Source organism: Diaporthe citri (genome assembly GCF_014595645.1).
Source record: "Diaporthe citri strain NFHF-8-4 chromosome Unknown scaffold_9, whole genome shotgun sequence".
Lineage (NCBI taxonomy): Eukaryota > Fungi > Ascomycota > Sordariomycetes > Diaporthales > Diaporthaceae > Diaporthe > Diaporthe citri.
Window position 1 is genome coordinate 2585642 of NW_025064854.1, and position 27706 is coordinate 2613347.

The 27706-nt window shown below is 54.7% G+C and overlaps 9 protein-coding genes across 9 annotated transcripts; 5 read left to right on the plus strand and 4 right to left on the minus strand.

Moving 5' to 3' along the window:
• Positions 1–122: 122 nt before the first annotated feature.
• On the plus strand, positions 123–1471 carry INS49_015803 (uncharacterized protein; the record flags this gene model as incomplete). Its single annotated transcript, XM_043176481.1, has 3 exons — positions 123–449; positions 579–920; positions 1001–1471. The coding sequence occupies 3 exons, from the start codon at positions 123–125 to the stop codon at positions 1469–1471; spliced, it is 1140 nt and encodes a 379-aa protein (XP_043019936.1).
• Positions 1472–2317: 846 nt separating this feature from the next.
• INS49_015804 (uncharacterized protein) lies at positions 2318–3805 on the plus strand (the record flags this gene model as incomplete). Its single annotated transcript, XM_043176482.1, has 3 exons — positions 2318–2509; positions 2807–2978; positions 3135–3805. 3 exons carry the CDS (start codon positions 2318–2320, stop codon positions 3803–3805), a joined length of 1035 nt encoding a protein of 344 aa, XP_043019937.1.
• Positions 3806–4908: 1103 nt separating this feature from the next.
• On the minus strand, positions 4909–5373 carry INS49_015805 (uncharacterized protein; the record flags this gene model as incomplete). Its single annotated transcript, XM_043176483.1, has 1 exon — positions 4909–5373. One exon carries the CDS (start codon positions 5371–5373, stop codon positions 4909–4911), a length of 465 nt encoding a protein of 154 aa, XP_043019938.1.
• An 845-nt stretch (positions 5374–6218) lies between these two features.
• On the plus strand, positions 6219–7353 carry INS49_015806 (uncharacterized protein; the record flags this gene model as incomplete). Its single annotated transcript, XM_043176484.1, has 2 exons — positions 6219–6480; positions 6566–7353. The coding sequence occupies 2 exons, from the start codon at positions 6219–6221 to the stop codon at positions 7351–7353; spliced, it is 1050 nt and encodes a 349-aa protein (XP_043019939.1).
• A 758-nt stretch (positions 7354–8111) lies between these two features.
• On the plus strand, positions 8112–10018 carry INS49_015807 (uncharacterized protein; the record flags this gene model as incomplete). The annotated part of the gene is made up of 5 exons (XM_043176485.1): positions 8112–8425; positions 8499–8784; positions 8857–9242; positions 9302–9925; positions 9982–10018. The coding sequence occupies 5 exons, from the start codon at positions 8112–8114 to the stop codon at positions 10016–10018; spliced, it is 1647 nt and encodes a 548-aa protein (XP_043019940.1).
• A 1593-nt stretch (positions 10019–11611) lies between these two features.
• Positions 11612–12730, plus strand: INS49_015808 (uncharacterized protein; the record flags this gene model as incomplete). The annotated part of the gene is made up of 1 exon (XM_043176486.1): positions 11612–12730. The coding sequence occupies one exon, from the start codon at positions 11612–11614 to the stop codon at positions 12728–12730; it is 1119 nt and encodes a 372-aa protein (XP_043019941.1).
• A 395-nt stretch (positions 12731–13125) lies between these two features.
• Positions 13126–14484, minus strand: INS49_015809 (uncharacterized protein; the record flags this gene model as incomplete). The annotated part of the gene is made up of 3 exons (XM_043176487.1): positions 13126–13641; positions 13732–14220; positions 14278–14484. The coding sequence occupies 3 exons, from the start codon at positions 14482–14484 to the stop codon at positions 13126–13128; spliced, it is 1212 nt and encodes a 403-aa protein (XP_043019942.1).
• A 1624-nt stretch (positions 14485–16108) lies between these two features.
• On the minus strand, positions 16109–17976 carry INS49_015810 (uncharacterized protein; the record flags this gene model as incomplete). Its single annotated transcript, XM_043176488.1, has 3 exons — positions 16109–16770; positions 16842–17780; positions 17943–17976. 3 exons carry the CDS (start codon positions 17974–17976, stop codon positions 16109–16111), a joined length of 1635 nt encoding a protein of 544 aa, XP_043019943.1.
• A 1005-nt stretch (positions 17977–18981) lies between these two features.
• INS49_015811 (uncharacterized protein) lies at positions 18982–27367 on the minus strand (the record flags this gene model as incomplete). Its single annotated transcript, XM_043176489.1, has 9 exons — positions 18982–23325; positions 23392–23501; positions 23574–25614; positions 25689–26170; positions 26383–26491; positions 26552–26717; positions 26802–26907; positions 26963–27082; positions 27148–27367. The coding sequence occupies 9 exons, from the start codon at positions 27365–27367 to the stop codon at positions 18982–18984; spliced, it is 7698 nt and encodes a 2565-aa protein (XP_043019944.1).
• Between the last annotated feature and the right edge of the window lie 339 nt (positions 27368–27706).

The window sequence follows — 27706 nt, forward strand, 5'->3', positions numbered from 1 at the left end:
AATAGAGTACCAACAAGCACCGCAGCCCTGTCATTTCGTTTCTTCACAAGCCACAAGCCCAAACCGATCGTTTGGTCCACGACGTGAAATTTTGCTCTCTTGGATCGAGCGAACCTATGACTATGGGAGACCACTACTCCCGTTTACCACCTGCTCAAGGCATGCCTGGAAGACCAGCGACCTCCGGGCTCGTTCTGCTGGATGCCGAGCGCATGGCTGTGTTCCGCAACGCATTAGATAATATATTGCTTTCCGATATCGCCGAGACCACATTCTCAGAGATCCTTGACGGCCTGCCAACGGAGGGTTCTTGGCTTGAGTTTGACGTCTGGCAAGAGGGGCATCCCGTGGATGTATTGGGACACAATGAACTATGTGTTGGTACTCGAGAGAAGGCCAGGAAGCTTCGCGCTGACTTCGACGTTTACATTTTGTCTTTCCCCACTGCGGTATGTGTGTCCTCACGGGAGAATGTGTAAGATCCGTGGAGTCTATAAGCGTTAGATGTGTGCAACGCCGCCTATCTCGCACATCTCATTTGCAAAGAGTAACATACGCTGACATTCAGCACCTATCAGAACCTTCGCGACTTCCAAAAGGCTGTCCCAGGGACTAGGAGCTATCTACTCAGCCTTATTGAGTTACTAGCCAGGTCATGCCATGAGATCGCTGCCCGCTTATTTGAACTTGACGATGGTATCCACAACCACAGCGTTTACGAGGCATGGCGCGATGTACCGGTCGACCCCCTTTCGAACCCACTGATTCGCCCATTTCGGCGACCTTCCGTATTCTGCCACGGCTCATATAGTTTCCATGATCAATATCCTCGTGGCCTTGCTGATGTGGTCGGATATTGGGCGGAAACCAGGATCTTTGGGGGTGTTGTCGTGTTCGACAGAGGATCGACCGGTACCGAGGTGAGTCCGCCCCTGTTTTCTGGGCCTCGAAATAATTGACGTCCTCGTGGCTAACAATACTCTTCTGCCTTCCTCGACAGCGAAAAGAGATGTATATACACGGAGGTCACAAGAAAGCCCCGTTGACGCTGTTTCCCCCCACCTCAGATCAATTCGACGCACTGGCACAGTACCTGCTCCAAGGACAGTCAGCGGACACCCCATGTCCTCTACCCATCAAAGCGTCTCGTCTTAACGGCTATCGCTACCATCCGCATGACGCCATTTCTCGCTTCAACATATTCCGCGACCGGCACGAGAGGAAAGAGCCGCCTACCAGGAGCACACACCGCATGTATATGGATGGGCGGAACTGGCCTGAGATGGAGTATCTTTTCCAGGTCCTGGACCTTCACTCCAAACGTGCTGAAGGCGAGCAGATTGATGAGGCAGAGCTAGCTGCGGCGGAAGAAGGTAGGCGGCGTATCACGCCGTCGTCTCCGTACTGGCCGTACGGAGGGGAAATAGACCCTGAGGCAACGTGTACAGACAGCGAATGGATGTTTCAATAGCGTTGAATCCATAAATTCCCCCAGGTGAACTTATGTTCTTTGTTGAAGAGAGAACCAGCATCGCGTTTGGACATGTCAAGCTGTCAGCGGAGACCCGGGCGTCAAGTGCCAGATATGCTAAGGTAACCTACATCTGTTTCACTCACCAATTTGCACCTGACACACAATCCAGTGCTGCTTCAAAAGACATTCGCCCTAGATGGGTAGAGCATTGCTATCGGCTAGTATGATAACATGGACATTATCCCTATTCCCAAGGTCACCAAGTAATGTCACATATCAATGAGCCCTTGTGCAATTCTAGTTTATCCGCAATTCTCAACCTCTTTGTCGACTAGCTCGGCTGGCTTTGAGCACAAATCCATTATATTCGACCTCTCGCCCGTCCCATTGTCTGAACAAAGGCATTTTTGTGAGTTGTACCTGAGGCCCGAGCGCTGATCCTCACGAGATATAAATCGTGCCCGGTCTATAGAGGACTTAACCTTGAAGCGGCCGGCATTTCATGCTTCACCGGAATGTGCAACGAAGTACACCATCTTCTTCTTCAAGACACATCAAACAATCATCACCATCTGATACCAAGTCAACAGTTCTTATCCACTCACGATGGGTAACAAGGTGTCTACGGGCTCGCGCCACAATCAATATCTCGACAATCCGCGTTTGCCACTGGAGATAACGCTCATAATTGCGGCTGAGCTATGCCCCAGTTGCTCAATAGAAGAGGATGCGATTCCAGCCACGGAAGATGCACGGGAGCTACAACGCGCCTTAGGAAACTTGGCGGCTACTTGCAAGCATCTCCACGCTGTTGCAAATCAACATCGCTTTCATTCATTTATCATGCCCTACGACCCGGACTTCAAGGACCGTCAAGTGTGGCATGATGGCGTAGATGAGGACATCGCCTTGGCGCAGCGCTTCAACAACAGGGCCATCCCTGAGCTGTTGGATCGGATGATAACCCACGGCCGGCTAGGTGACCAGTTACAATACCTCTCTATTCGCGACTTCACACTCCAGTTCAAAGCTGGGGTTACTAAGCCGAGACTACAGCGCTTCATGGCTGCAAGCCTAAACCTTGGGATTCCAATACCGTCCTTTGTTCCTGGGTTACTGAGTGAGCCTGATCGAACCAGGGAAAGCCTCTCGTCGGTAGATATGGTCTTCTGGTTGGAAGGGCAGCTCTGGATAACGCAAACCCCATTAGCTTCATGGGGATGTAGAGAATTTGATGAATGGATGGTCAAATTGCTGCTCTTTGGGTCGACTCCTCGACTCCAAAAACTTCTGATGGACCCCGAAATTGCTAAAGATGTTTTCTACTCGCAGAGCCCCCCCGGAGCTACACTGTCCTCCGTCACTACCATGGGTATTCCACGATGGAAAGGGGATTTCCCGCATCTATTCATACACGAGTTCCCGAAGTTTCAGATGGAAGCTTTACTCCGCAGCTTTCCCAACCTCCGTGCCTTCCAGAATGACGAGGCTGCTTTTTCGTGGAGTCCGTACCGTCGTACTCCTGCCAACGGCCCGCCATTGTTCCCTAACCTTCGACGACTTGTGCTGGCTGCAGAGCAGCCTGGACGCCTACATCACCTGACACAAGTATTGAGAGAGTTTCCCCAACTAGAGGAGCTATATTACCATCGGCGGACAGGAGACGCCATTGGTGAGTTCGACCCTACTTTCTCGAACGCCAACGTGTTCAACAGCGTTCATCACTGCCTTCGGAGGCTGACGTACCTCAGCAACACCATCACGCAGTCCCCTAACCCGGAGAACTACTTTATAGCGATCGACTGCTACGAGGAGGAGAAATTCTCGGACGTTCCACACTTCGCTGTCTTCAAGGTATTGGAGGAACTGACTATTGAGCAAGGGCTCCTAGGTCGCTTGTCCACGGTCCACGACCGCGTCAACTCACCTACGGGCCCCTACTTTCCTGATCTTGACTACAGGCTCCCACAGTCTCTTCGCCGTCTGACTATCAAGTTTGTCTACGACTGGCCCAGACTTGCATCGCAGCTGATAGCTCTTGCTACTGCGAAGCAACGTGGCCAGTTCCCATCGTTGAGCGACGTCTTTGTTGTTATCGTGCGGTCTTGCACGGTCGAGAGTGACGGTGTGTGGCCCCCTCATATCCCGCTGACTCCCAGTAAGGATTTAATACGCGATTCCGGTGAGCTGATGAGGGCAGCCGGCATAAACCTCTGGACAAGCACCACTGAGATAGAGCCGCCTGATTCGGAAGACTACCCGCATGACATCGTCCCAGAAGGCACTCTCATCACTTTCGACGTCCAGCGGAGGTTCTTTAGCGATACCTGAGGACGCCATTCGGTATTTAGACAATGGTGGATTGGATTTCTGTTGGCCGGAGTTTGGAAGGTTGCAAGCTGGAAACAATTTGATTCCCATTTGTCATGATTCTATACATCACATCAGTAATTTGTTCAGTACATTTAATTGACATAATTCACCTCTTGACCTTGATCTTTTCGCTGCAAGTGATGCGACTTGGGAGAATTTGGCGACTGCGTCTTAGATTTAGCCACCTCGTGGCACATGTACACACCTGCTTATCCTTGCCCGATATATTGTGAGCCTCCGAAAGTGAATACTTCTCCATTTACTATGTAGTTCAAATTACTGCCCAAAACTGCGTCAAGCTCTGTCAACAAGTGACATATCTCGCAGAGGTGCATTTAACCCATGTCATGATTAATCTTAGACACCATCACAGAATGAACCTCGTAGTACGGAAGAGCCCGTCCCAACCCCTGAGGGAGAATGGCAAGAATGGCCCGATAACTCCGCGGTGTAAAGCTGTCATATCATCATGGAGTTGCATTGCTACATTCATGTCTAGCTAAAGGTCACGGTGCTCTCGGTACTCGTTATTCAATCATCTTTATGACGAGCTTGATCAAGCACGGACAGCACGTCTTTCCTCCCTCCAAGCTGCCCTTGCGATTCGCTTGGCTTGCTTCCTCTCTTTCCAAGCTTCGATTTTCATGGCTTTCTCTGCTCGTCTAGCATCCCTCCTGTCCTTTTTGTTGGTTGCCAGACACCTCACTTTCTCTTGCACCTCGATGAGCTTGGGAGGAGGGCGGACAAGTGCCTGTGTGGCAAGACTCGTACTGTGACTCGAATTGGAATCATTTATTTCTGACAGAGAAAGACTCGCGACTCGGTCTTCTGTTTCTGCCAGAGTTGTCACCAGACTATTGACTGTCGTCTTGTCTTGGTACAGGTCTGCGACTTGATATGCCGGTGGCGGCTCAGCTCCATTTACTGGCTGGACGAATACCACTGTATTATTCGTCTTTGGTTCTTCAGGCAGTGGTTGGCGATGTGCAATGAATGGGTCCCTGGGTAAACATTAGAAATCAGTGAGCAGAAAGACATGCCAGGCCTTGTGCGGGTGCTACTCACTGCGACCGCTCCCCGTCAAACAAGTGGACATTATGCAACAATAGGCTCAGCGTCAACTTGAGTGAATTGAGAGATGCCTGTCTTGCTGCAATTTTGGGTTTGTCAAACAGCCATTTCGCCTTCTGCTTCAGGTTTGCGGTGTCCCCTCTTTTATCATCATCCTTTAACGGCGCCAGGTTCTGATCCAGGTCCTCGATCTCATATCTGCATAGTTCCAGGACCTCAGTGAGCACATCTCGGGTATCTTCATTAAGTTCGCGAGAGGAGTCTTTGCCCATCAGCAGCTTGGCTTCGATGTCTCTCAGGATGATGGCCACGGCCTTGGTGTCCAGGGCAATCGACTTGATTTGACTGCTTGCTGTTCCGAGGTCGTCTGCCACTGTGGAGATCTTCCTTGCAACATGGAATCCAGCAGCGGCCAGAGTGGCGATTGAAGATGCCAAGCCTGCTAATTCAGCCATCTTGAATTTGTATGATCAGCTGCTAATTGGAAGAATGGGCGGAGACGTAGGCAAGCCGATGTGGTAGCGTGATCGTTCTGGTAATCAGGAAGCCGTGAGCTATATAAGAATTGTGGAGGGCGCAGCACTTTCACGCACGCGAATCGGATGTCGTTTCCATGCCGAGGCGACAGTAGCTCTGTCAGCTTGGTGGCCGATGTTTCAAGACACATGAGTACCACGACCAGGGCATTTGTGAAACAAGCCAATCGAACATCTCCCAGCGGGCCGAGCCTGGATTGCCTTGCGAACTGCACATTATTCCTGCAATCGCAACGAAAGGTTTGCCTCGGCACGTGTGACTCGACCGGCAGAGAACCGAAAGTTTACACAGACTTGACACAGCCATGTGTTTCTTCTGGGGAATAGCAGACAGTATTATCGTGCTGATTGATAACAAATTAACGCGTTATCTTCCGAATGTTCGAGCCAGCACTGTCTCAATTTACCGCGTTGTTGGACCAATATGTCTATGTTTCTGTGCAGTTGCTTCATCAAACCTCCCAAACGCAGTCATTTGTTCCTACCAGACATATACCTAATGAGTATGGCACCAAGTTTCAGTTAGTGAGGTATTGCTTACCTATGAGAGAATTAGTCCGCATCTCGTCATCCCTTGTGATTGGTCTTGATAACCTCGACCTGTGGTGGTGGTCAATGCGTCGGGTACCACGGGCAATCACCAGCAGCTCTAGTAAATCTCTCCACTGGAAAACCAACATGCTGACGACTCCCGGTCCCTCCGGCCCTCATTCTGTGCGGGCCGTCCCAGCTTCATCCTCGCAAACTTTTTTAACCATCACACAATGGCCAAGAAGGTCCAATCTCCCCTAGCAACATTGATACCGTTCATTTCAGCCGAGGAGGCTGCTATGATGGCGTACCCGCCCGATGCCATGCCGGGTGCTCGCGACGTAGACACATTTTATGGCTCTATGCGAGTCTATGAGTGGGGTCCAGTGGACGGAGAGAAGATCTTGTTTGTTCATGGAGATGCCACTCCTTCCTTGGTCTTTTCCAAGATTGCCCAAGGCCTCGTGGATGCTGGATACCGAGTGATGCTTTTCGGTCAGTCTTTTCGTCGTGGACATGGGCATGTTCACTCCGATAACGAGTTTGAGCCAACGGAACTGACCAGCCAATTGGTCACTAGATCTCTGGGGTCGAGGATACAGCGATACGCCACTCGATTGTCGGCATGACGTTCGTCTATTTGCGTCCCAGATTGTTTTGGCACTCACGTCCTCGCCACTCTCTTGGATGGGAAACGGCACGAAGTTCTCAATCATCGCGTTTTCTCTGGGCGCCCCCATCTCATTCGCATTTGCCGCTGCTTACCCCTCAGCAATTCAATCCTTCGTGCTTCTCGGTCCGGCAGGTCTTCTCCGCAAGCTGCCGGATGGCTATGATGACCAACTCATGCATCAGCCCGAGCTGGCCCCATCACCTGAAGCTCTTCGTGAGAAAGTCCGAGAAATCCTGGAAGTGGATCCTTCTGGCCCAGCTCTAGACGTTCGGCTGAATAAGAGGCGAGTGGTGCCAGTGGGGTCAGGCCCTTCCCGGATGGGAAAGAGTTTCGACATGGGAGGAGTTCTTCAGTGGCAGTTCGATCATCATCAAGGTCATGTTCATTCGTTCCAGGATACCGTTCGTTACGGCCCGCTGCAGACCAGAGACGAGTGGAGCAAGGTTTGCGACATAATTGCGGGCCGCGCACGACCGGATACTATCCTACATAATTCCAAGCTGCTCGTCTTCTTCGGCAAAGATGATGGCGTTGTCGTGGGAGGGGAGACGACTGAGGATATCCTGAAGTTGCTACCTGCCAGCCACTTGCAGACTGAATACCTACCAGGAGGACACGGGTTCCCATACCCCAACAGTGACACGATTACTCGAACAATTCTCGACTCATGGAAGTCTGGGCTCGCTGTAAACTAGAGGAATACTCCTCCGGGCTGTACTCATCACAACACGACGATGTCAAGTTTTGCCCGCTTGGAGGTTGGAGTCCACAGCTGCCGGGACTGCGGGCCAGCAGAACAAAACGTGTAGTTCTCAACAGGAACCTTGGCCTATGATGCTACCAGAGATTTCATATCCTGCTCTTCAATAACGGCACTCGCATGTGTTGACCAATTTTCTCAGTGAGCACCTGAAAAGATTGACTGCAAAGCACGGTACAAGGAACGCCGTGATCATTACAGTGGTCAATGACCAACCTTGGAGATAGACTTATTAATGCTAATTTCATTCGTCAAACCTGTCTCTCACACTCCATTATCAGTGCACCCTTTGTCGCCCATCGCATGAATCCGCCCTGCGTCGGTGGAGCTCAAGTGGACGAAGTGACGATCGTCTCCGGATCAACGTCATCGCTCTTGCCGCCGTCTTTTCGGTTTTGCGACTAACGTACTGAGGGTCGCAGCTGCCCGTCTCCTTAAGCACCACATAACTCCAGAATGATAGCCGAAAGATGACGTTACTATGGGGACAGCACCCGGGGTACATCCCACGCCGGCCGAAGGAGAGAAAATCCCCAGCTCCTGAGCAATTGACGTGCACCAGACATGGCCACAATTCCGTCTTGGCAGACTCTATATCACGGATGACCTTGCTCTAAGATCTCTGCTGTACCTGCCAAGAATACCAAGCTTTCTGATCGCATCCTTGTATTGTGAGATTTGCGCCCTGCAGCCATGGAGGCCGACCACCAGAGACTCGAGCATTCTGACCCGGCGACACTGGAGAAGCAGATAGACTCGGATCGTGCGTCGACTGCACCTTCACTCCACCACACCGACGTTCCGCCCGGCAGAGCACCACAGGCTATAACCACCCACCGCAAGTTTCTGTCAGAAGAGGAGGCCTTGCAGCATGCGAGGGAAAACCCCGACGACGAGGAACCTGTCTACCTCGCCTACTCGTTCAACGACGGAGACAACCCACGGAACTGGCCGAAATGGAAGAAATGGTACATCACATCCTTCGTCAGCATGCTCAACGTCCTCACGTACGTCACCTTCACCTTCACCGCCAGATGTATCAGAGGTTCGACAAATGTGCTAATCACAGGCGAGCAACAGCTGCCTTTGTGCTGGTGGGTACAGCTCGGGCAAGGAACAGCTCACGTCCACCTTCGGTGTGTCCTCTGAGGTCGGCACAGTCGGACTGTCCATGTACATCCTGGGTTTCGCCGTGGGACCGCTGATGCTCGCACCAATGTCCGAATACTTCGGTCGCAACCCCGTCTACATGCTGTCATGGCTTCTGCTGGTCATCTTCCAGATTCCACTGGCATTGGCGCCCAATATCGCCACCGTCATCGCGTGCCGTCTGCTCCAGGGCTTCTTCGGCAGTGCACCGTTGACTGTAGGATGGTTTCATACCCAGGTAGCAGGTCTCGAGGTACTATGACACTGTGACTGATGATTCACTGTCCAGAACACGGGCGGCACCGTCAGCGACCTTTGGGCGAGAGATGAATGCGGCCCAGCAATGGCCGTCTACGGCCTGTCAAGCACTGGAGGTCCACCGCTTGCACTCGTCATCAGCGGTTACGTCGCAATTAAAAAGGGGTGGAGATGGTTGTTCTGGGTCTACATGGCTGTCCTTGGTGGCTTCTGGATACTGCTTGTATTCACTGTTCCCGAGACCCGCCACACCATCATCCTTGGCAAGAAGACCAAACGCCTCCGCAAGCTCCTGCGGTCTGAAGGCCTCGCTGCCGCCAGAACCATACGGGACGCCAACTCTGATGAGAAGGCGGGGCTGGGCACACTGTTTGCTGTCACACTAACTCGGCCATTCAGATTCTTATTCACTGAGCCGTAAGCATTCCGACGTCTCATTTCACCTTTTTTGCCTTCATCACTGACCTCCTCCACAGAATCACATTGGCCGCCGCAATTTACAACGGCTTCATTTACGGAATCGTCTACTTATTCAATGAGGCCTTTCCACTCGTTTTCGGGCCCGGTGGACACGACTTCAATACAGGTGAATGGGGCGCGGCATTTGTCGGCCTCTTCATTGGAAGTGTCGTCGCCGTGATGCTCCATCCACTCCAAGAACGGTACTATCTGACACAGGTCGCTCGCAACGACGGCAAGGGTGTACCGGAGGCCCGCATGCACCTCGCCCGCTTCGGAACCTTCCTCCTGCCCATCTCGCTGTTCTGGTTTGCTTGGACGAGCTTCCCCAGCGTGCACTGGATTGTCCCCATCATCGCCAGCGCGCTCTTTGGAGCGGGCATCTACATCATCATCCTCGCCGTTCTCAACTATGTGGTCGATTCCTACCAGTCGTATGCCGCGTCTGCCCTGGCTGGTGTTATCCTGATCAGGAACTTGGTTGGAGCTGGTTTTCCCTTGTTTGGGACGCAGATGTATGACCACCTTGGTTTGGAGTGGGCCAGCAGCTTGCTTGCATTTTTGAGCTTGCCCATGTGTGTCATTCCGTTTCTCTTCTTCTATAAGGGAGAGTACCTGCGGCTCAAAAGTCCGTGGGCTAGGTACGTCGATCCTCCACATACATCTTATGTAAATGGAGTTCTGACACAGATTCCAGGGAACATTTTGCGCAGGATGAGGACATGCCTCACTGAGCTGAGTTGTCGGCTTGGGCTGGACTATGGATGAGGATACAGGGTGCGATGTCTTTCTATACTTTTGAAATGAAGCATATCTACGTACTTGTGCAGTAAAAATATAGACCGTTATGCTTCTTCTCTCAGTATATCATTGCGTCTATATAATCAACTTCTCTGTGATCTCATATTCACTTCACCACTGTAATTGCTTTCCCTGTCACATATGGTTACAGAGAATGACAGTCTAGCACCGGAGCTAGTCATCAAACTCATAGTCTTTCACTGGCTGTTGGAAACAAACAAGCATGCGAAACCATCCTTGCCCTCTCTGGAAAGGCACCCCTCTTGCGCGCCTAGTGGATTTTTCAAGTGAATTGCTCCCAGCAATGCTCCTTGGGCACCCAACCATGAAGTTCGGAGCAGCACTCCCACCTGACTAGTGAAGTGGTCTCGTCGACAAAGTGAATTGTTCCCTTCCTAGTGACAGAATTGGGACACTTGTTTATAATGCTTCCTTCCCACAGCCCGTCGACCACAGTCTTCTGATCTCAACGACTCAAGCTTGTTGTGTTCATGCCACACTGCTCACAACACCGGTCCTGCATTTCGTTCTATCTCTCCTTTCAGCGATCACCCCATACCACTCCTCCAGCTTGCTGTACACCTCAAGCCTGAGAAAGCACTACTCACTCAATTGTCTCAAGATGTCTTCCAACATTGTACCCAGGCACCCTGTATGGGGTCACTTTGATTACTTGCTTGGACAACAGATAGTCCAGGCTTGTAATTTGTGTGTGCCAACAATTGACATCGACGACAATGATTTGGCTGCTATGCTGTCTCCTCTCCTTGGCAATCTGGCCCGCGGACTCGGGCAGAAAGAGATGTACACAACAGCTTCTCCCTGCCTCAATACGCCCCAACAGCACGCCGTTTTCTTGGAACTCAGCAGTTGGACATTCTCCACCCAAGGTGTTCTCTCCTCTTTGTACCAGCCTCGTCTGTCTCAGGACAAGACACTGAAGATTGGAGTCAATGCCGATGATCGTAAGTACCGTGCCCAGCCTTCCGACATGGGACTTGACTAACAACCTTTGTGTGAGTAGACATGAGCCTAAGCGGACATGTATGGGTTGTTGCTCAGAATTCGCACCTGTTCCGTCTGCCGAACGAGCTGCTGGACTCTGTCCTCTCGAATCTGCCTCCTCAAGACATCAACGACTTGCGCTTGACCTGCCAACAAGCTCAAATGAGGACATTTCCATTCTGGTCGAGGGCTTGCTTCAGTACAAAGCAGTTCAGTGAGTTTTATCAGCCATTTGCCATTGTGGGACCTTCGGTGAGCTGACTATCATTGGAGTGATCGATGAGCACAGTCTCCAGACTCTTGTGGACATTTCCCTTCACCCGCAACTTTCCAAGGTCGTCAACCATCTTATTATCGGTGTTGATGAGATTGAGACCAAAGACACGCTCGCCTACATCAGGTCTTGCCATCCGAGAACTCCACCCAACCGTCCCTCATTGCTCCAGTACTGGCGAGACGCTGCATCAGCCCAACAAGCTCTGCTTAATACAGGAAGAGCTATCGATCTACTTTCATCGGCCATGTCGCGACTGCCAAACCTGGACATCGTCAGCGTTTCGGGCTCCAGGCTGTTCAGACAAGCCCCCTACTATTCCAAGATCTTCCAGTACCCGGACTTGGGAATGCGGAGCTACGGCTCCTCTGCGTACCAAATGCAGGCGAGACATACAACCAGTGGTTCGCCGAATTCGAAGGGTTTTATCGACCGGGTCTTCAATGTCGTCCTAAACTCCTTGGTACGCTCTATGCCTAGAATCACTTCCTTGCGGACAAACTTGAGCAAGGCCGACCTCCTCGAGCACCTAGACGACGAAGCATTCAACCTGCTTCCATCCGCACCCTTACATACCAATGCTGCCACTTTCATGGGTAGCCTTTCCGAGCTGCACCTCGACATCAGCTTGGAATCACAATTGGTCAACAAAGTCGAGAACCTCACCGACCATGACCACACTTTTGACACGTCCAATTTCGGCCTGCGGCGATTGCTCGCCATGACTTGCAGCCTCCAGAGTCTGACGTTGAACTTTTTCGGAGGAGAGACAATGGAAGGGCATTGCGAGTTCACGGCTTGGCTGTCCGAGCCCGCCAGCGGTTCCGCCACGGGAGCGGATGATGACGACAAGGAGACAGGCAACAAGTCTCATACCACAATTGCTTGGAATCCGCCGCCGATCGCCCTACCATTCCTCCGCAGGCTCGTACTCCAGGGATTATTCATCTCCCCTACCCAGCTTCGGTCTGTCTTCACCAAGTTCGGGAGCCTCAAGTCCGCCGCTCTCCACCGGGTCTACCTCAGGCGGTGCTTCATCGACGAACCGCCTGTTCCGGAGGATTCCGATGAGATGGAGAACCTCTGGGCAAGCTTCTTCCGTGGCTCATCCACTACCCTTGCGAAGCTGGAAAACCTCGAGTTGGACAGTCTGGCAGTCATGCAATACCGGGAAGACCCCAACGACGGCGTGTCTGTGTCCACGAAGGACGTCGACTTGGTGGTGTTTGCTCCCGACGAGGGCAGCGCGGAGCCGCCACCGAATTTCAAGACGGTCACGAACTTTAGGAAAGATGCGCTAAAGAAGCTCGCCAAAGAGACGTGGTTGGGGCGGGATGTGATTGCGGCCGTCGATCAGGGAAATTGACCGCTAATACTGGTGTCCCAGGCATTGGCCTTGTATGAGAATCGACATGGCTTCGGGTTCTACTGTTGAGGGTCGTGCGACCTTTGGTCCTTGCCTACTCATAGTGATACTTCCCTATCCTGTGGATTGTTTGGTGGATTGCTAAGAAGACTACGCAATATTCCTGTTCCGGGTCTTGTCTTCGAGAGGCAAGCCCCTTGTGTCGGTGCGAGCGAGTTTACAATGCACAGAGCGAGTTGCGTGCTGGATGGAAATAGAAAGTGGTCACTGGGAGCCGAGCCAGTTCATGGCCACACGTCACTTCGTTTGAGGAGTCCATTGAAAATGGGAGCATAGAATCAGACCTGTCCACATCAGGACAGGGCCGTTTAGACATTTAGATCCAGCTAGGCTAGCTAGCCAACCATGCTAGACGTCCTCCTATCATAATTCACGGTGATCGTCTCCATCTTGACAATACCACCCGCCGCGCCGCCGCGGATCCCGTCCGCAGGCGACCCGAAGCCCTCGAGGTCCTCAGACTCGGAGCTGCTGCGGCTGGCCCAGCCCAGGTCCGCGAGCTTGGCGGCGCGCCCGCGCTTGCTGCTCGCCTTGCGGACCATGTTGCTGCTGTTGCCGCCGCTCGTGATGGTGGTGGTGGTCGCCATGGTGCTCATCTTGGAGCGCTGCTGCTGCTGGTGGTTCAGGACGCCGCGCCCGTCGAAGGTCCCGTCCGTGGAGGAGAGGTGGTACCGCGAGTGCACGCTCACGGCGGTCTTGAGCCACAGGCGCAGCACGGTATCGAAGTTGCCATTATCGTCGTTGCGATCTCGGCGGCGGACCATATTGAGAGCTGGCCTGATTCGAAGGTGAAGTCGTCGGTTAGGAGTAGTGGTATTTTCAGGCAGCGCATTATGGAGGTCGCGCCGGCTCTGGAGAAGGTGTTAGCTCGTCTGATGTTTTTGACGTGTCCGAGCACAGACTTTGGTGGAGGTTGCTTTGGGATGGACGACTAGACTTACACTATGCCCAAGCTCATACAAATTCCCCACCCCAATCTTCTCCTTTAGGTTCATCTGCAAGTTCCAGATGAGCACCCACGGGATGATCGCCAACGCAAAGTCCGCAGCCGCCGAGTATGCCGCGCCGAAGACGGTCAACACCAGCACCAGTGTCCGGTCCCAGCACCTCCCCTCGATGTTCGGGTCGAAGCTCCGCCCTACCGGCGTGCACTGGAACAGCGGTAGGAAGGCGGCGAAGGTCAAGAAGATGTTCAGCGAGACGATGATGAACCAGACCAGGTAGCGGACGTGCGAGACGACGGCCAGCCGCAGCAGCGTCACGGCGAAAGAGATCTTGGACCAGGCTGCTCCGAGGATGGACAGTGTCTGCGCCACGGCGCTGAGGAGCATCGTCCGGATGAGCGTGTCGCCTGTCACGCTGTTGATGTGCTTGCCCAGGCCGGCGTCAACGGCCGCGGTGGTGACGATCACGTCTGCTAGGAGCATGATCTGTGCGTCCTCCGTGTTAGCCAACTAATGGATGTGCCCGGTCGTCGTGGCGTTCACGATAGTGGCCGTGGTATGGAATGGGCTCATGCTCACCCATGCTGCCAACACAATATAGTCATCCCACCAGAGCCCCTTCCGTGCGGATATCTTGGCCCATATCCTCGCGCCGACCACGATGCCTGCCAGCGACAAGAGCAACCACCCTATTGCGTTGATGTAGGCGCCGAACCCGTCATCGTTGGGCCGCGCCTGTTGTGGGTCCATGATTGGCGATCCTGTACCAAGATCGGACTCGCCTGTGCGAGTGTAGAGCACAGAGCCAGTGTTGAGGGTGATTCGGGGTGGATTCGGCGATCCGTGGCCCCAGGCCAACGCGGAGAGAAGATGAAGGAGGGCTGAATCGTAGATCTTCAACGAGTGGACTGGCCAGAGGAGGGGAGGAAGACTATATATTTCGGGTAGGCCGGAATGGGAAGGAAGAACTCCTCAAAAGAAGGGCAGTCCGACATGTCAGGGAACGGCCAAGAATGTCGAAAAAGAAGCTTAAAACTGCTGGGACGGGGTATACGGCACTTTGAGCATGTCAAGATCCCCTTCTGATGTAACAGGCGGACTGTTGCCAAACGAGTGGTGTGTCTGGCATTATACGAGTATGCACGACACCACGCGACCGTTTTCCCTTTTTTTTTTTCCGCCACCCGGGGTCAGAGGAACCGTCTCGAAGAAAGGGGATGGACGGGCTTGGGTGCTTGAAGAGGAGAGCAGCACGGCAGAAACGGCTATGAGATGGACAAGGTACACTGGGCAATTTACCTGACGGGCGCCAATGGCGTCGCAAGTGCCGTCCTCGCGCGGCGTCCAAGAAGGTGGGTTTGCGCCGAAACCTTGGACCGGACTGGGTTAGCCAGAAATATAAGTTGGCCGATTGGTCGGGCGGCCCGGCTGGGATGAGCGATCGAAGATCCAGAAGCCCTGACGGTGGAGCCCGGCAGAGTGCGCGCGCATGAATGAGGGTCTCCCGGTGGCCTGGACTGAAACAGAGGCGCGTGTGGAGAATTGCGTGTTCGAGGGCCGCGATGTGAGCCTGCACAGGCACACGAATCACCCCTCGCTGCTACGCACAATGGCAGGGCAGATCATCTAGGGGCAAGCAGGCATAGTTCACCGCGGAACCGCTTGCTAGCTGCAGATCATATAGCTCGAGAGGCCCTCGACGGAAACCACCGCGATGTTCACTGTGGTTGGTCGCACTGATTTCCTAATAAGGTATTCATTTTTTTGAGGCCGCAGCCACATGGGCTGACGAAGCCCTCTGCATCTAAGCGAACCCGGAACCACTGACCGCCTACCAAAATCATTTCTCCCTCATACAGTTCATTACATCCCAGTATTGGGGGTCCCCCTCCCGGCAAAGTCAAAGATGACCCTACCGGTTATGCACTCCAACATCAAACAACGAGACTTGCCCGGAAAAACACCCTGAGTCGAGAGCACGCTGCCATGAAGAAAACGTAATCGCGGGTCCGGGATCTCTCAGTGATAGTGCGGGCCTGCAAGCTTGCAAGGGTGTCTGGCCGGTGCTGAGGTGCCCCGTTCGCAGAAGAATGCCGGCAGTGCCTCCGAGCCGGGGTGTCGCCCTCCGCAGTCGTGCAAGATGGCAGTGCCGTGGCGCGCGGTGCTCGGAAACAGGGAATCAGCTCCGACAGCATCTCGAAAATCGTCCCTCTTCCCCCAAACCTTCCTGGCAGTATTCAACCGCCTGTCGCAACCAGTAGCCAGCGGGGGCCGATCCACAAGCCAACTATGGTGGACCGATGCTGAAAATGTCACGAAAACACCAACGTCCACAATTCTCAAGCCGTCTTCGTCCGGGATGCTCAACGACCACTCAAAACGCTGCTTCTGCAACGGCTGTGAATCGCGAAGCCAGGAGGTGGACTTTGTTCTGGCGGTAGTCATCCATGTCGTAGCAGAGGTCAATTTCCTCCAGGTGAGGGAAGTCAACGAGCAGGAGAGGTGCAACCTCTCGCAAAAATGGCCCAACCATGTTGGTAACCCTGGACATCTGCATGCTGCCTGTGCCCTCCCACGCCAGCCTCTCCTTACACTCATAATTTAGAAGCAGAGTGAGATGGCGGAGCGAATCGGGGAGGATTGTGGTCGTACGCTGGATCAGAGGCTTCAAGTCCTTGTCCTGTGTGAAACAAACAACAAGATCCACTGGCACCAGTAGAGTATGTAGCTTCGACAAGGCAGACAGCTTGAACAACTTGGACGGCCCTGAAGCTGTTACGTTGGCCGTGGTGAAAACTTCTGGGTTGTTCACGTCGAGAACAAATGTGTTGAAGTTCTCCAACTCCCCGAGCACGCGATAGAGGTTGTGGCCGTGCTCTGCAGACATGTTGTGTGGTTTGTCTTCGAAGTAGCAATTGTCGATCGTGAGAGACTCGAGGGAGGGAAAGGCTGAACCGACTCTGGCGATGTCCATGCTTGAGACACACTTGCTTCTAAGCTCCACATTCTTCACAGCTGTGGAGATCCAAGCGTAGCCTAGAATGGTAGGGTCGGTGTCAGACAGTCTCACAACTTTAATGGTAGAGGAGTTTGTGGGTTATACACACTAATTCTCGAGCCGATCGAGTACAGTTGCGCATTGCTGAGGGTGTGCTGCCATATTCCCCCATCCATGTCCTCAGGCGCTGCAGACTTTCCATCTACGCTGGACCAGAAGACGGTACGTACACTTGGCTGGCGGAACAACTTTGTGCAAAGATTCATGGCGAAGTAACGCGGTACACCACCCAGTATTCCCACTGTCTTCAGGTTGGAAAAGTCCGGGACAGTGTTTCCTTGGTAAAAGTCCCGGAACAAACGTTGGTGCAACATCAGCTGGTTGGTGAACTGAACCTTGTTCGAAAGGAGGGCCATGCATTCGGGTTGGATTTTGCCCAGAGCTGGGAGCCTGAAGGACAGTGACTCCAGAGCGGGAATCCGGGACAGGATCTTGGAGAAGAGTGTGCAGATCAGCTCGTCCCTGGTCCTTCGTGGCATCCGACACTCGGCCTTGCCCTTGCCTCTGATCCAGAATTTGTAGTCGTCGTCCTGGAACGGGCGCAGAGGTGTCAGGTCAATGGCACATATTTGCTGACCTCTCGGATCCTGATGAGGATTGAGTACGATGGATTTGACATGTCTTCCCAGCGTCGGGTTTGCACAGAGTGTTGCACAGAGATGGACCACAGCCATGTTCTCATGCAGACGCACGTCTCTGTAGAGAGCTGGCCTGACATTTCCTTCCACGGTCTTGGACACCAGACAGAGGCTGCGAAGGATTTCTTGGTTTGCTCTGTAGGCCTGTGTGCCATTGAGGCTGTGGTCGGCCGGGGCTACCTGTCCAATGACCATGGCGAGGAGCTCGTCGGGCAGTAACTCAAGCCTGCTCTTTCCTGACTGGGAGACCGTCACTGGCATGGCTTGAAGAATAGGATTGGCCCTTGGAGGGTCCAGAGGATCGTGAGTAAATTCCTGGTCAGCGGCGCCATCATGTTTGGCGGGATGATCTGTTTGTCTCATTAGCTATATGAGGGAGGGGAGGTAATCGGCCTGATCTGGGCCAAGATACTTTGGACTGGAGGTTGCTGTTTGTGTGACCAGCACGGTGGTAGCAACTCCTTACAGAAGATCATTTCCAGGTCGTATATGAGATTGGGGGCTCCACTTACTTTGATCTGAGACCATGATGGTTGGAGTCTTCATGACTGTGGCCTCTCTCGGCTGCTTGACAGGACGGTCCATTCCGATATTCCTACCGATGGGAAAGTGACCGAGGTTGGCTTGGTAATAGCTAGATAGTGCTCAAGAAATAAAGTTGATAAACGGGTTCCTCCCAAGACAACGATGTGGAGGTTGTGTCAAAGGTGGGAAGAGGCTGGACTGATGAGAGGAGGTGAGTAGAGCAAGGAGAGTGGTAGAAAGGGCAGCCAGGTCCAATGCTTTTAAAGCTTTAATCTACACCCATGTTTGATTTCACCCTATGAGAATTCACTGTAGCCTGTTGTTCATTCGAGTGACTTGGTGTGCACATGGGAAGGATCCAGTGATTGATGCTCGCTGTGAATGCATCGAAAAAGGATTTCTCCGATATGGCTTCACGTTGGTGGTTATGGGAGCCAGTCTTCCACATAGCAGATCCCTTGCCTGACCAAAGTCAGGCTTGTATGTCATCTGCGGTGACAATTAAGGGAATTGTTGTTCGGTCTTTACTGCCAAAGAGTCCTTGCAGAGGTGTCTTGCCTCACCAGGAGAATTTCAAACAGGTATTTCTATGAGCCGGATATATGGAAGAATCCACATGAACAATACAAAGAATTCACTGAGACATTCTATTACTGTGCTGCTAGAGAGGCATAGTAGTATCTTTTCGTTGCAAGAAGAGAGGAAAACTGGAAGTCTAGGAGACGCCGGACAAGCTCGGGCCTTTATATAGCGGGCTACCGTGGTGAAGATGTCGTGATTCATTCAGATTCATCCAAATCTCTCAAGAGGACAGCGACTCAGTCTAGGTATGTCAACAAAGCCATCAAACTGCGGTATGGAATGTATAATCATGATGAGTTAAATACAGCCAAACATGATATGATGCCTGCAAACAGCTTCCTGATCTGGCCTCAATGACCACCATGCAACATACTAACGCTAACGAGAAACAGGACATAAATCATGATCTAGCTATGGGTATAAATCTATCTAATGCAGGAAATATCAGAATACCACCAACTTGGATGCTTCCACCATCTTGCCCGCCAGGTCCGCCATGGGCATGCTCTTTAGAATATCACTGACGTGCACGATGCTTTGCATCTCCTTCATTGCCCACGCTCTAATGTCAACCGCAACCAAACTGTCGACGCCATACATGTTGATAGGTCTGCTGGCGTCCATGTCGTCCAACTCCATCATCAGGCCCCTTGCCAGCTTGGCCATGAGGCCCGATAACGCGATAGCCTTCGCCTCCTCAAAGCTCTTGGCCGAGGCCAATGCCGACTTGATATCCGCTCCGTTCGTACCCTTTGCTGTGCTCTCACTCTTCGACTGGTGCGTGTCATAGAGCCGCATGGCTGAGAACCTCGCATCTCTGAACCAGTACGGCTCGTCCCGGCCAGCGTGCCTGATCAGGCCGCCCGTCGCGAGACCAAGCACGGGCTGGCCCTTGGACACGGCCTCATCGTTGCGCAGAGCCGCCTCCATGATGGCGAAGAACTGGCTCGCCTTGAGGTCCCTGACTCCGTCCCGCACTACCTGCGGCACCTTGGCGCGGTCGGACTCTGCCACGAAACCGATCTCCCCCATCCAGCCCAGATTGATGCTGGTCCCCGCGAGGCCCAGCGACCTCCGGTGCGCACACAGCGCGTCCTGGTAGTTGTTTCCCGCGTTGTAGTTCCCCTGCGCGATGGAGCCGATCTGCCCGGCCGCGGAGGAGAGGCAGATGAAGAAGTCGAGATCCTTGGGGAGGTGCTTGTGCAGGTTGAGGGTGACGCTGTACTTGGGTCGAGTGGCGGCGACGAAGTCAGCGTGGGTCATGGTCTCGAACAACGTATCTTGCACGCTCATGGAGCAGATGATCGTGCCCCTGATCGGTGGGAAGCCTGAACTCGAGAGGTCTGACAACACAGCCTTGAGGGTGGTCTCGTCACTGACGTCGCTCGCAAAGACTTTGATATTCACTCCTCTCCCCGAGAGGTCCTGGACCACCGCCTGTGCTTTGGCATCGTGGCCACCAGACCGGGAGGTGGTCACAAGATGACGAGCACCCTTATCAGCCATCCAGCGGAGAAGAGGCCGGCCTAGGCCACCTAGACCACCAGGGATGAAGTAGGTTGCATCAGCATGAAGCTTAAGGGGCTCTCTTTGTTTCTCGCCGATGACAGGGACGATGTCGTCCTCCTCTACTTTGACAACCACGCGGCCTCCCCCAAGCTTGGACCTGGACTGCAAGGTCCGGAAACCCTCGGCCACTTCGGAAAGCTTCAACACATGCAACGGTGCGGCCTTGATGATGCCTGCCTCGAGGTACTGCATCGTATCTGCCAGAATGCGGCTGAACAGTTGAGGATTGGAGTACAGCATGCACTTCATATTGACGCCGGTGAAGGTGGTGTTGGACGCAAAGGGAACCATATCAAGACCGGTGTTCGATCTCATGTCCTTCATGCCAAGCTCGACGAATCGGCCAAAAGGAGCAAGGCAGTGCCACGACTGTCTCAGGGCTTCTCCAGTCACGGAGCTGTTTATCACAACATCGACTCCGCGATGTCCTGTAGCATGTCTGAGTGCCTGAGAGAACCCGGCAAATCCGAAAACGTGGTCAGGAGGCACACCGGTCGTCGCGACAAGATGTTTCCTCTCCTCGTCGCCGGCCACTGTTGCGTGGATCTCGGCTCCGATGTGCTGCGCCATGTTGACAGCTGCCATGCCTAGAGCCGTGGTGGCGTCATGGATCAAGACAGTCTCTCCTCTCTCGAGCCTCGCGACGTTGACCAGCCCGTACTTGACCGCGCCATATGACCTCATGACATTCGTGCCCTCCTCGAAGGTCATGCCCTCGGGCAGCTTGTGCACTGCCGCGCTACTGCTGCGGAGGTAGGTCTTGTACCAGTTCGGCTCGATCCCGAATGCTGCTACCCGGTCACCGACTGCGACGTTGGACACGCCGGCGCCAAGGCGGGTCACGACTCCGCTGTACTCGACGCCGAGCTGCGTGTCCCAGATCTGGCCCACGGCAATTGCCATATCGTACGGGTCGAGCCCGACGGCCTTCACCTCGATCTCGACCTGGTCGCTGCCGAGCGGCGCAGACGCTCCGTCGTCGTCCCGGAATACGAAGCTGTCCAGGTCGCCCGTCCTTGCGAGCTCCATCTTCAGCGGTCTACCTTCCTGTCTCGGAGACTGTGGCGTGGGCTCCTCGCCCTGGACTTTGGTTTTCTCACCCTCCACCGCAGAGGAAAGTAGCTTGCTAAGACGCTCATCCGGTACGACCCTGCCGACGTGCAGAGCACCGCCTCGCTCGACGACCTCGTGCTCGTCGTTGTGTTCCTGGGCCTGCAGCTTCATCACGCGCAGAATGCTGTCGACCCAGACAGACCCAGGGCTCTCTGGGTCTAGGTCAAGTGTCGCGAGGTTGATGCCCGGCTCCTCGCCGCGGATGGATCGCGCTAGACCGGTGAACATGGAGTTTTCTGGGGCGCTGCATTCGAGAGGTGCGCCGCCGCGAGTCAGCCAGAGCGTGCTGTGTGCTTTGAGGATTATGTGTTTGATGGCCTCAAACCCTTTGTGGTCGATGCGGCTGAACAGTGGTTGGTCGAGCTCGATAGCAACGACGCACTTGACTGTTGCGAAGTGTTCGGATCCGAGGTGAGCCATGTCGCTGAGTGAAACGTGCTGGATCGCACATGCAGACTGCACCAACTTCTTGGACAGCTCTTGGACGAGGGGTCCCACGGTCTGTGAAGTTACCACAATGACCCTGTCAGCCGAGGACGTCGTCTCTTGCTGCACCGTCGCCCGCGCCACCATCACGCTGCTCGACCACCCCTCGTCTTCACGGTCTCTGAAAGACCACTCGATACCGTCGAAGCCATTGCGTCTGAGCCTGCAATCCCACTCGCCCTCGAGCATCTCGGGTCCGTTCAGCCGACCGTCATTCTCACCAAGCCACCACCCGGGTAATACACCAAAGACGGCAGATCGGCGGGCCACCTTGCTGGTGAGCTCTGTGGCAACGAGGTACCCGCCAGGCCGGAGCAGCTTCCGGCAGTTGGCGATGGTCGCGTCCATCTTGCTCGTGGCGTGCAATACCTGGAAGGCAACGACAACGTCATAAGACCCGAGATCGAGCCCTTGGCTGCCGGGATCCAGCTCCGCGTTGAAGACCTTGAAGTCCATGACACCGGACTTGCTCCAGTCAGCGAACTCGGTCTCGGCCTGTTGGAAGAACGAGGCTGAGATGTCGGTGTAGGTATACCTCGCCACGTTCGCCTTGCCGAGCCTCTTCAGGATCTTGCTGGTCGCGGACCCGGTGCCGGCGCCAACCTCGAGGATCCTCAAGGGCCTCTTGTGCGAGAGCAGCGATATGAATTCGCACTGTACCGCAGGCGTCTTGTCTTCCGACAATCCTGAGCGGTAGACCTCCTCCAGAAGCCCGCCGCGCTTCATGAGCTCCCACGGCTCAATGGCGCCTGTCAGGACGTCCTCTAAGTTATCCAGAACGCGAACCAGCATTTCCCCCTCTGATGAAGCTGCAGCTGCGCGAGAGAGGACAGCGTTCTCTGTAGCCTCATCGGCCGACAGCCAGGCAGCTGTCTGACAAGGGAGAGAACTGTCCAGGGTCTTGGAGAGATCTATCTGACGCCTCAAGTAGCGGTAGAAGACTTGATGATGCTTGGCCATACTGCAGACATCTTCCAGTGTAAATCTCCGGGCTGCACGCTTGCACAAAATGTAAGCGGCCCATTCGAGATCCCTTATGGAGTCATACTCCGCATTGGAGGCCCGAGACCACGCCTTGTGCAGGATGGACTTGACCGCGTCGGCGGGAGAATTCTCGACGTCGATACCCCAGACGGGAATGGCGCCCAGCTTTGTCAGGGACTGAGCAGTAGCCTCGGCACTTTGTGCCTCACTTCCAGCTTCGCCGCCCATGTCTGTCGTCTTGAACCCTTCGAAGATTAGGAGAGGCTCCGAGAAGGAGGTGTCGGATACAACGACGGTCGAGTTGGTGCCGTCGGCCCACTTCTCGGTGACCGTGCCGAATGCATTGAGCATTGTGCCCGGTGCCAATGGAGAGAGCGACGCAGACACGAATATGCTCTCGATGTACTTGGGGACCCTGACTTGGTCGCGGGTCCCGCCGTCGCAGACGGAGAGGAGTTGGAACGCGCCCTCGAGCGTGGTCGGGTGTACCACGTGTTTAGACTCGTAGTTCTCGGGCATGAAGCTGGCTGTGTCTTGTACCCGGATAGAACCAGTGGCTGAACGACGACTGCCCGATATTTTCGTGGAGTGAAGGGATCGGTAGGCCTCTTGCCATTGCATGCCGAGGTCGGAGAACTGGTGAGAATCTGTCAGTGGTTTCGTCTTTCGAAGTGGCCAGAACGACAGAAACAAAGTACCTACCGTCTCGTAGAATTCTCCAATTGCCCTGGGCGTGGCACTCTCGTCGGCCTTAATACTGATCCAAGTTGACCTCCAGGCGTCTTTGCTGAGCTCGTCGAGGGCGTCATATTCTATCTGCACAAGTCCTGTGCTGTGTTGCGTCCAAACTCCGCTCCTATCTCGGCTGGACAGACTGAACTCACGCCAGTACGTTGTCAGACTACGACTCCCAGCCCGCCAAGCTCGCAGCGCCAGTCTCGTCTCGACACTGCTCTCCTCAATCTCACCAAGCACCAGCGGCGGACCAGGAAACACGTCGCGAAACCGGTACCCAACAACCGTCTTGAGCGGGTCGGCAGTCCGTCTAACCCCCTCGAGGACAAGCGCCAGCATGCCGGAAAAGCCAAGGACGGCCTGGCCCCGGAGCACATTGTGCTTGAGCCACGGCACCTCGGCCACGCGCAGGTAGTTCTTCCACACGGGCTCGCCGGCCGCGTCCGGGCACGACTCGTCCAGCGTGCCGAGGAGGTCGTGCCGCGGGTCGGCGCGCAGCCGGTACGCCCTCGTGCGGGGCGTCTCGTACCAGAAGCGGGAGTTGTGGTTCCACGCGAAGGGCGGCAGGTCGACGAGGTGGGCGAGGTCCCCCGGGGCCGAGCCCGGCGAGTTCACGACTGCGAGCTTGACTGGTAGCCCGTGCTGCCAGAGGGTCCCGGCGGCAGTCAGAGCGGTCGTGACGGCGTCCTCCTTGCGCTTCAGGAGACTTGTGTATGGTACCTTGGCCGGATCGATGGTTTTGTGCGCATTCAGGATCTGTTGGATGGGGCCTTTCAGTGCGCTGTGGGGACCGCACTCGACGAGGACGAGGGAGGATGAAAGTGAGTTGGCGCGGGCGTGGTCAAGAATCGCACTGACGGCGTGGTGGAACTTGACAGGAGACACCATATTGTCAACCCAGTACTGAGGATCTCTCAACACTTGGTCAGAAACCTCGGTACCAGTGACAGAGGAGAACATCTTGACAGTGTTCCTGGGCTGGTTTCTTTCGTAGTTGATGTCATCCAGGGAGTCCAAGTATGGCTTCGCAAGCTTCTCCATAAATGGACTGTGGTATGCCGTTTTCACGACCAGCCTCCTGCTGAAAGCTCGACTGCCAATCAAGCACTGCATTTCTTGCAGACCCTCCGCCGAACCTGACACCGTGACGCTAACGGGAGAGTTTATGCACGCCACAACAGGCTTAGGTTCAGCCCTGACACGGTCGATATACTCCTGTGTTTCCTCTTGCCCAAGCCCGACAGCTAACATTCCCATCTCCCTGCCACCTGCATCAAGGCTTGCAGAAAGCCTTCCACGGTGATATGCAATTGTCCACGCCGCAGCACGGGAGATGGCACCCTTCGCATACGCAGCCGCGATCTCGCCACTGCTGTGTCCAACCACCAGCCCAGGCCTGACGCCCCAGTCCGCCAGCAGGTCGACGAGCGCGACCTGGACCGCCGTGCAAGCGGGCTGGCTGACCTGAGGCTCGTTGACGCGTGGGCTGCCCATCTCCTCGACCAGGTCCCACCCGCAGCCGAGGGCCCTCAGGTGCGCGGCCGCCTCAGCCATGCGGTGCCTGAAGGTTTTGTAGGCCATCAGCTCGAGTCCCATGCCCGTCCATTGCGCGCCTTGTCCTGTGAAGATGAAGAGGGCGGTGGGACTCTCGGAGGAAGGGCGGATAGGTCTCGCTGGGCTGGCAAGGGCGGATGGGGCGGATGCCACGCATTTGGCAACGGTGAAGGATGTGAACGGAAGGCGACTGCGGCGTTCTGAGAGGGTGTAAGCAAGACGCGGGAGAAGGGAGGCGTCTGGCGGGAACTGGCGCTCGCTGAGGTACGATGCGAGATTTGTGGCTGTCCTGCTGATGCCGCCCTGCTCGTGAGAGGACCAGACAAGTAGCTTTGGCGTACTTGGCTCAGTGGCTGCTTCGCTCAGGACGGAGCCCAGGGAGAGCCCGCTGTCCGGCTCCGAGTTGGGTGTGCTGGACCCTGAAGACGAGGAGGCCAAGTCAGAACACAGACCCGGGCTTGATGGTTCATATGGGACGAGCGGACTAGTATTGTGGCGCCCGGAGAGGCCATGGCTGGCCAGGTAGTGATATGCATCATCCAGCACACAGTGTGCGTTTGTCCCACCGTAGCCGAAGGAATTGACGCTGATACGGCGAAGCCCACTGGTGGGCCAGGGCGTCAGCGACGTGGGAACCTGTGTGGCTGTAAGTAGACTGTGGTGTGATTCGTTGCTTTGTAAGAGTAGCAGTAGACTGATAAAATACTCACGGCAAGTCCCCAGCCATCCAGATTGATTTTGGGATTTACTTTCTGCAGCCACAGGTTCGCAGGGATTTGTCCCCGTTCCAACATGTACAAAGCCTTGACAAGACCAGCTAGTCCAGCGCCGCCTTCCAAGTGACCAATGTTACTCTTCACAGAGCCGATGTACAATGGCTGGCCCGGCTTCCTACTTGATGCGAAGACACGGCCCACAGCGGCCGCCTCCAGGGGATCACCCGCTGCGGTACCAGTACCGTGTGCCTCAAAGTAACCTGTTTCAGAGAACCCAAGGCCCGCGTTGGCATACGCGGATCGGATCATGGCCTCCTGCGCAGTGCTGGAGGGCAGATTGATCCCTGGCGTCCGACCGTCGTGGTTGACGGCGGTGCCGCGGATCACGGCACGGATTGAATCCCCATCCTCGAGAGCCTTTGCCAGGGATTTGACAAGGATGACACAGACCCCCTCGCCTCGGGCGTATCCGTTTGCTGCAACAATTGAGTCAGATTTCTATATTGCTTAGCGGCAGGGCTTGCGCCGTTTTGGGGGGTTTGAGTGGTGTGAGGCGTCCAATGGCAATGTCTGGCCTGTCACTCCCGAGAATGCGACGGTAAGACTATCTACCTATAGGGTTGCGGAAGCAATCTGGCAGCTTCCGCGGTCATCAGAGGGTGGGATCGTGATACGGGTGCCTGCTTACCGCTCGCATCAAATGCTTTGGACTTGGCGTCCGGGCTGAGGAACGTCAACGTGCTAAGGTGGTTTGACGTCTCGGGCATGAGAATCAGATTCGTCGCCCCTACAAGTGCCTGCATGGGTGGTCAATCTCTGCCTGCCTTGAAGTGATCGACGGTGCATTGTTGCCTGACCTGAGTGGATTCTCCAGAGCGGATACCTTGGACAGCCAGATGTAGGGCCACGAGCGATGAGGAACATGCCGTGTCAAGACTCAGACTCGGGCCATTCAGATCAAAGAACCAAGAGATACGGTTCGAGATCATGGCGGTACCCATGCTTCCATTGGCTTCATAGCGACTAGTTATAGCGTCAATTGTCACTGAGTGTTTGTTTCTTTTGTCTTCTCTCTGTCAACTGTTCCAACGGCCCAATCAAGCTTACGGGTACTCATGCGGGTCTGTGGCACGTAAATTGGCGTAGTCGCGCAGGCATGTTGCCATGTAGCATCCAGTCTGTGAGCCGGCTATGGCCTGGACCGAGACGCCAGCTGCGGATGATCAGCACTCGGTATCCAGGGGGGGGGGCTGGTGTGGATCCGTTACCATTCTCCAGGGCTTCGTAACTCAGTTCGAGTGCCAGCCTCTGCGAAGGATCCATGGCCTGGGCCTCCTGGGCGGTGATTCTGAAGAAGGGGGCGTCGAATGTCGCAACATCTTCCTTGACTTGAGAGAGGAACTGCATTAGCAGCGTCACAGAGGAGCAGGCCGGTCAGTGGGCGCCCACTCACCGAAGTAACCGCCCCGCGCATTGTGTGTGCCCTGGTGTTCGGCACTTGGGTGATAAAAAGCATCGACGTTGTATCGGTCCCTCGGCACCTCGGTCAGGGCTGATCGTCCCTTGGACACCAACTCCCACAGCCCGTCTGGCGATGAGGCGTCCCCGGGGAACCGCCCGGAGACACCCACAATGGCAATGGGTGCAGTGGCATCGCCAAAGGTGTGCCCCATGCCGCCAAGTGGGATCCGTGCCCGGAATCACCCAGAATGGTTGGTTCGTGGTATTGAGTGGGAGTGGGAAGTGTGTGTTTGTGTGTGTGTGCACACAGAACACCCAAGTCCGTGCCTTTTTTGTATGCATGAAACGATGTAATTTTGCCGCTGTGTTCAACGCTCGCGATGCAATGCACAAAAAAAAACACACGTGGCCGGACAAGGATTGCAAAACAAGAAGAGAACGACTTGACAATATAATAACAATAGCAGAAAGACGTTGAGCGATGGGGCGAGGGCCAGTGGCACGATTTCCCAGGGCCATGCATGTAATAAGAGCTCGAGCATTATGCTCAA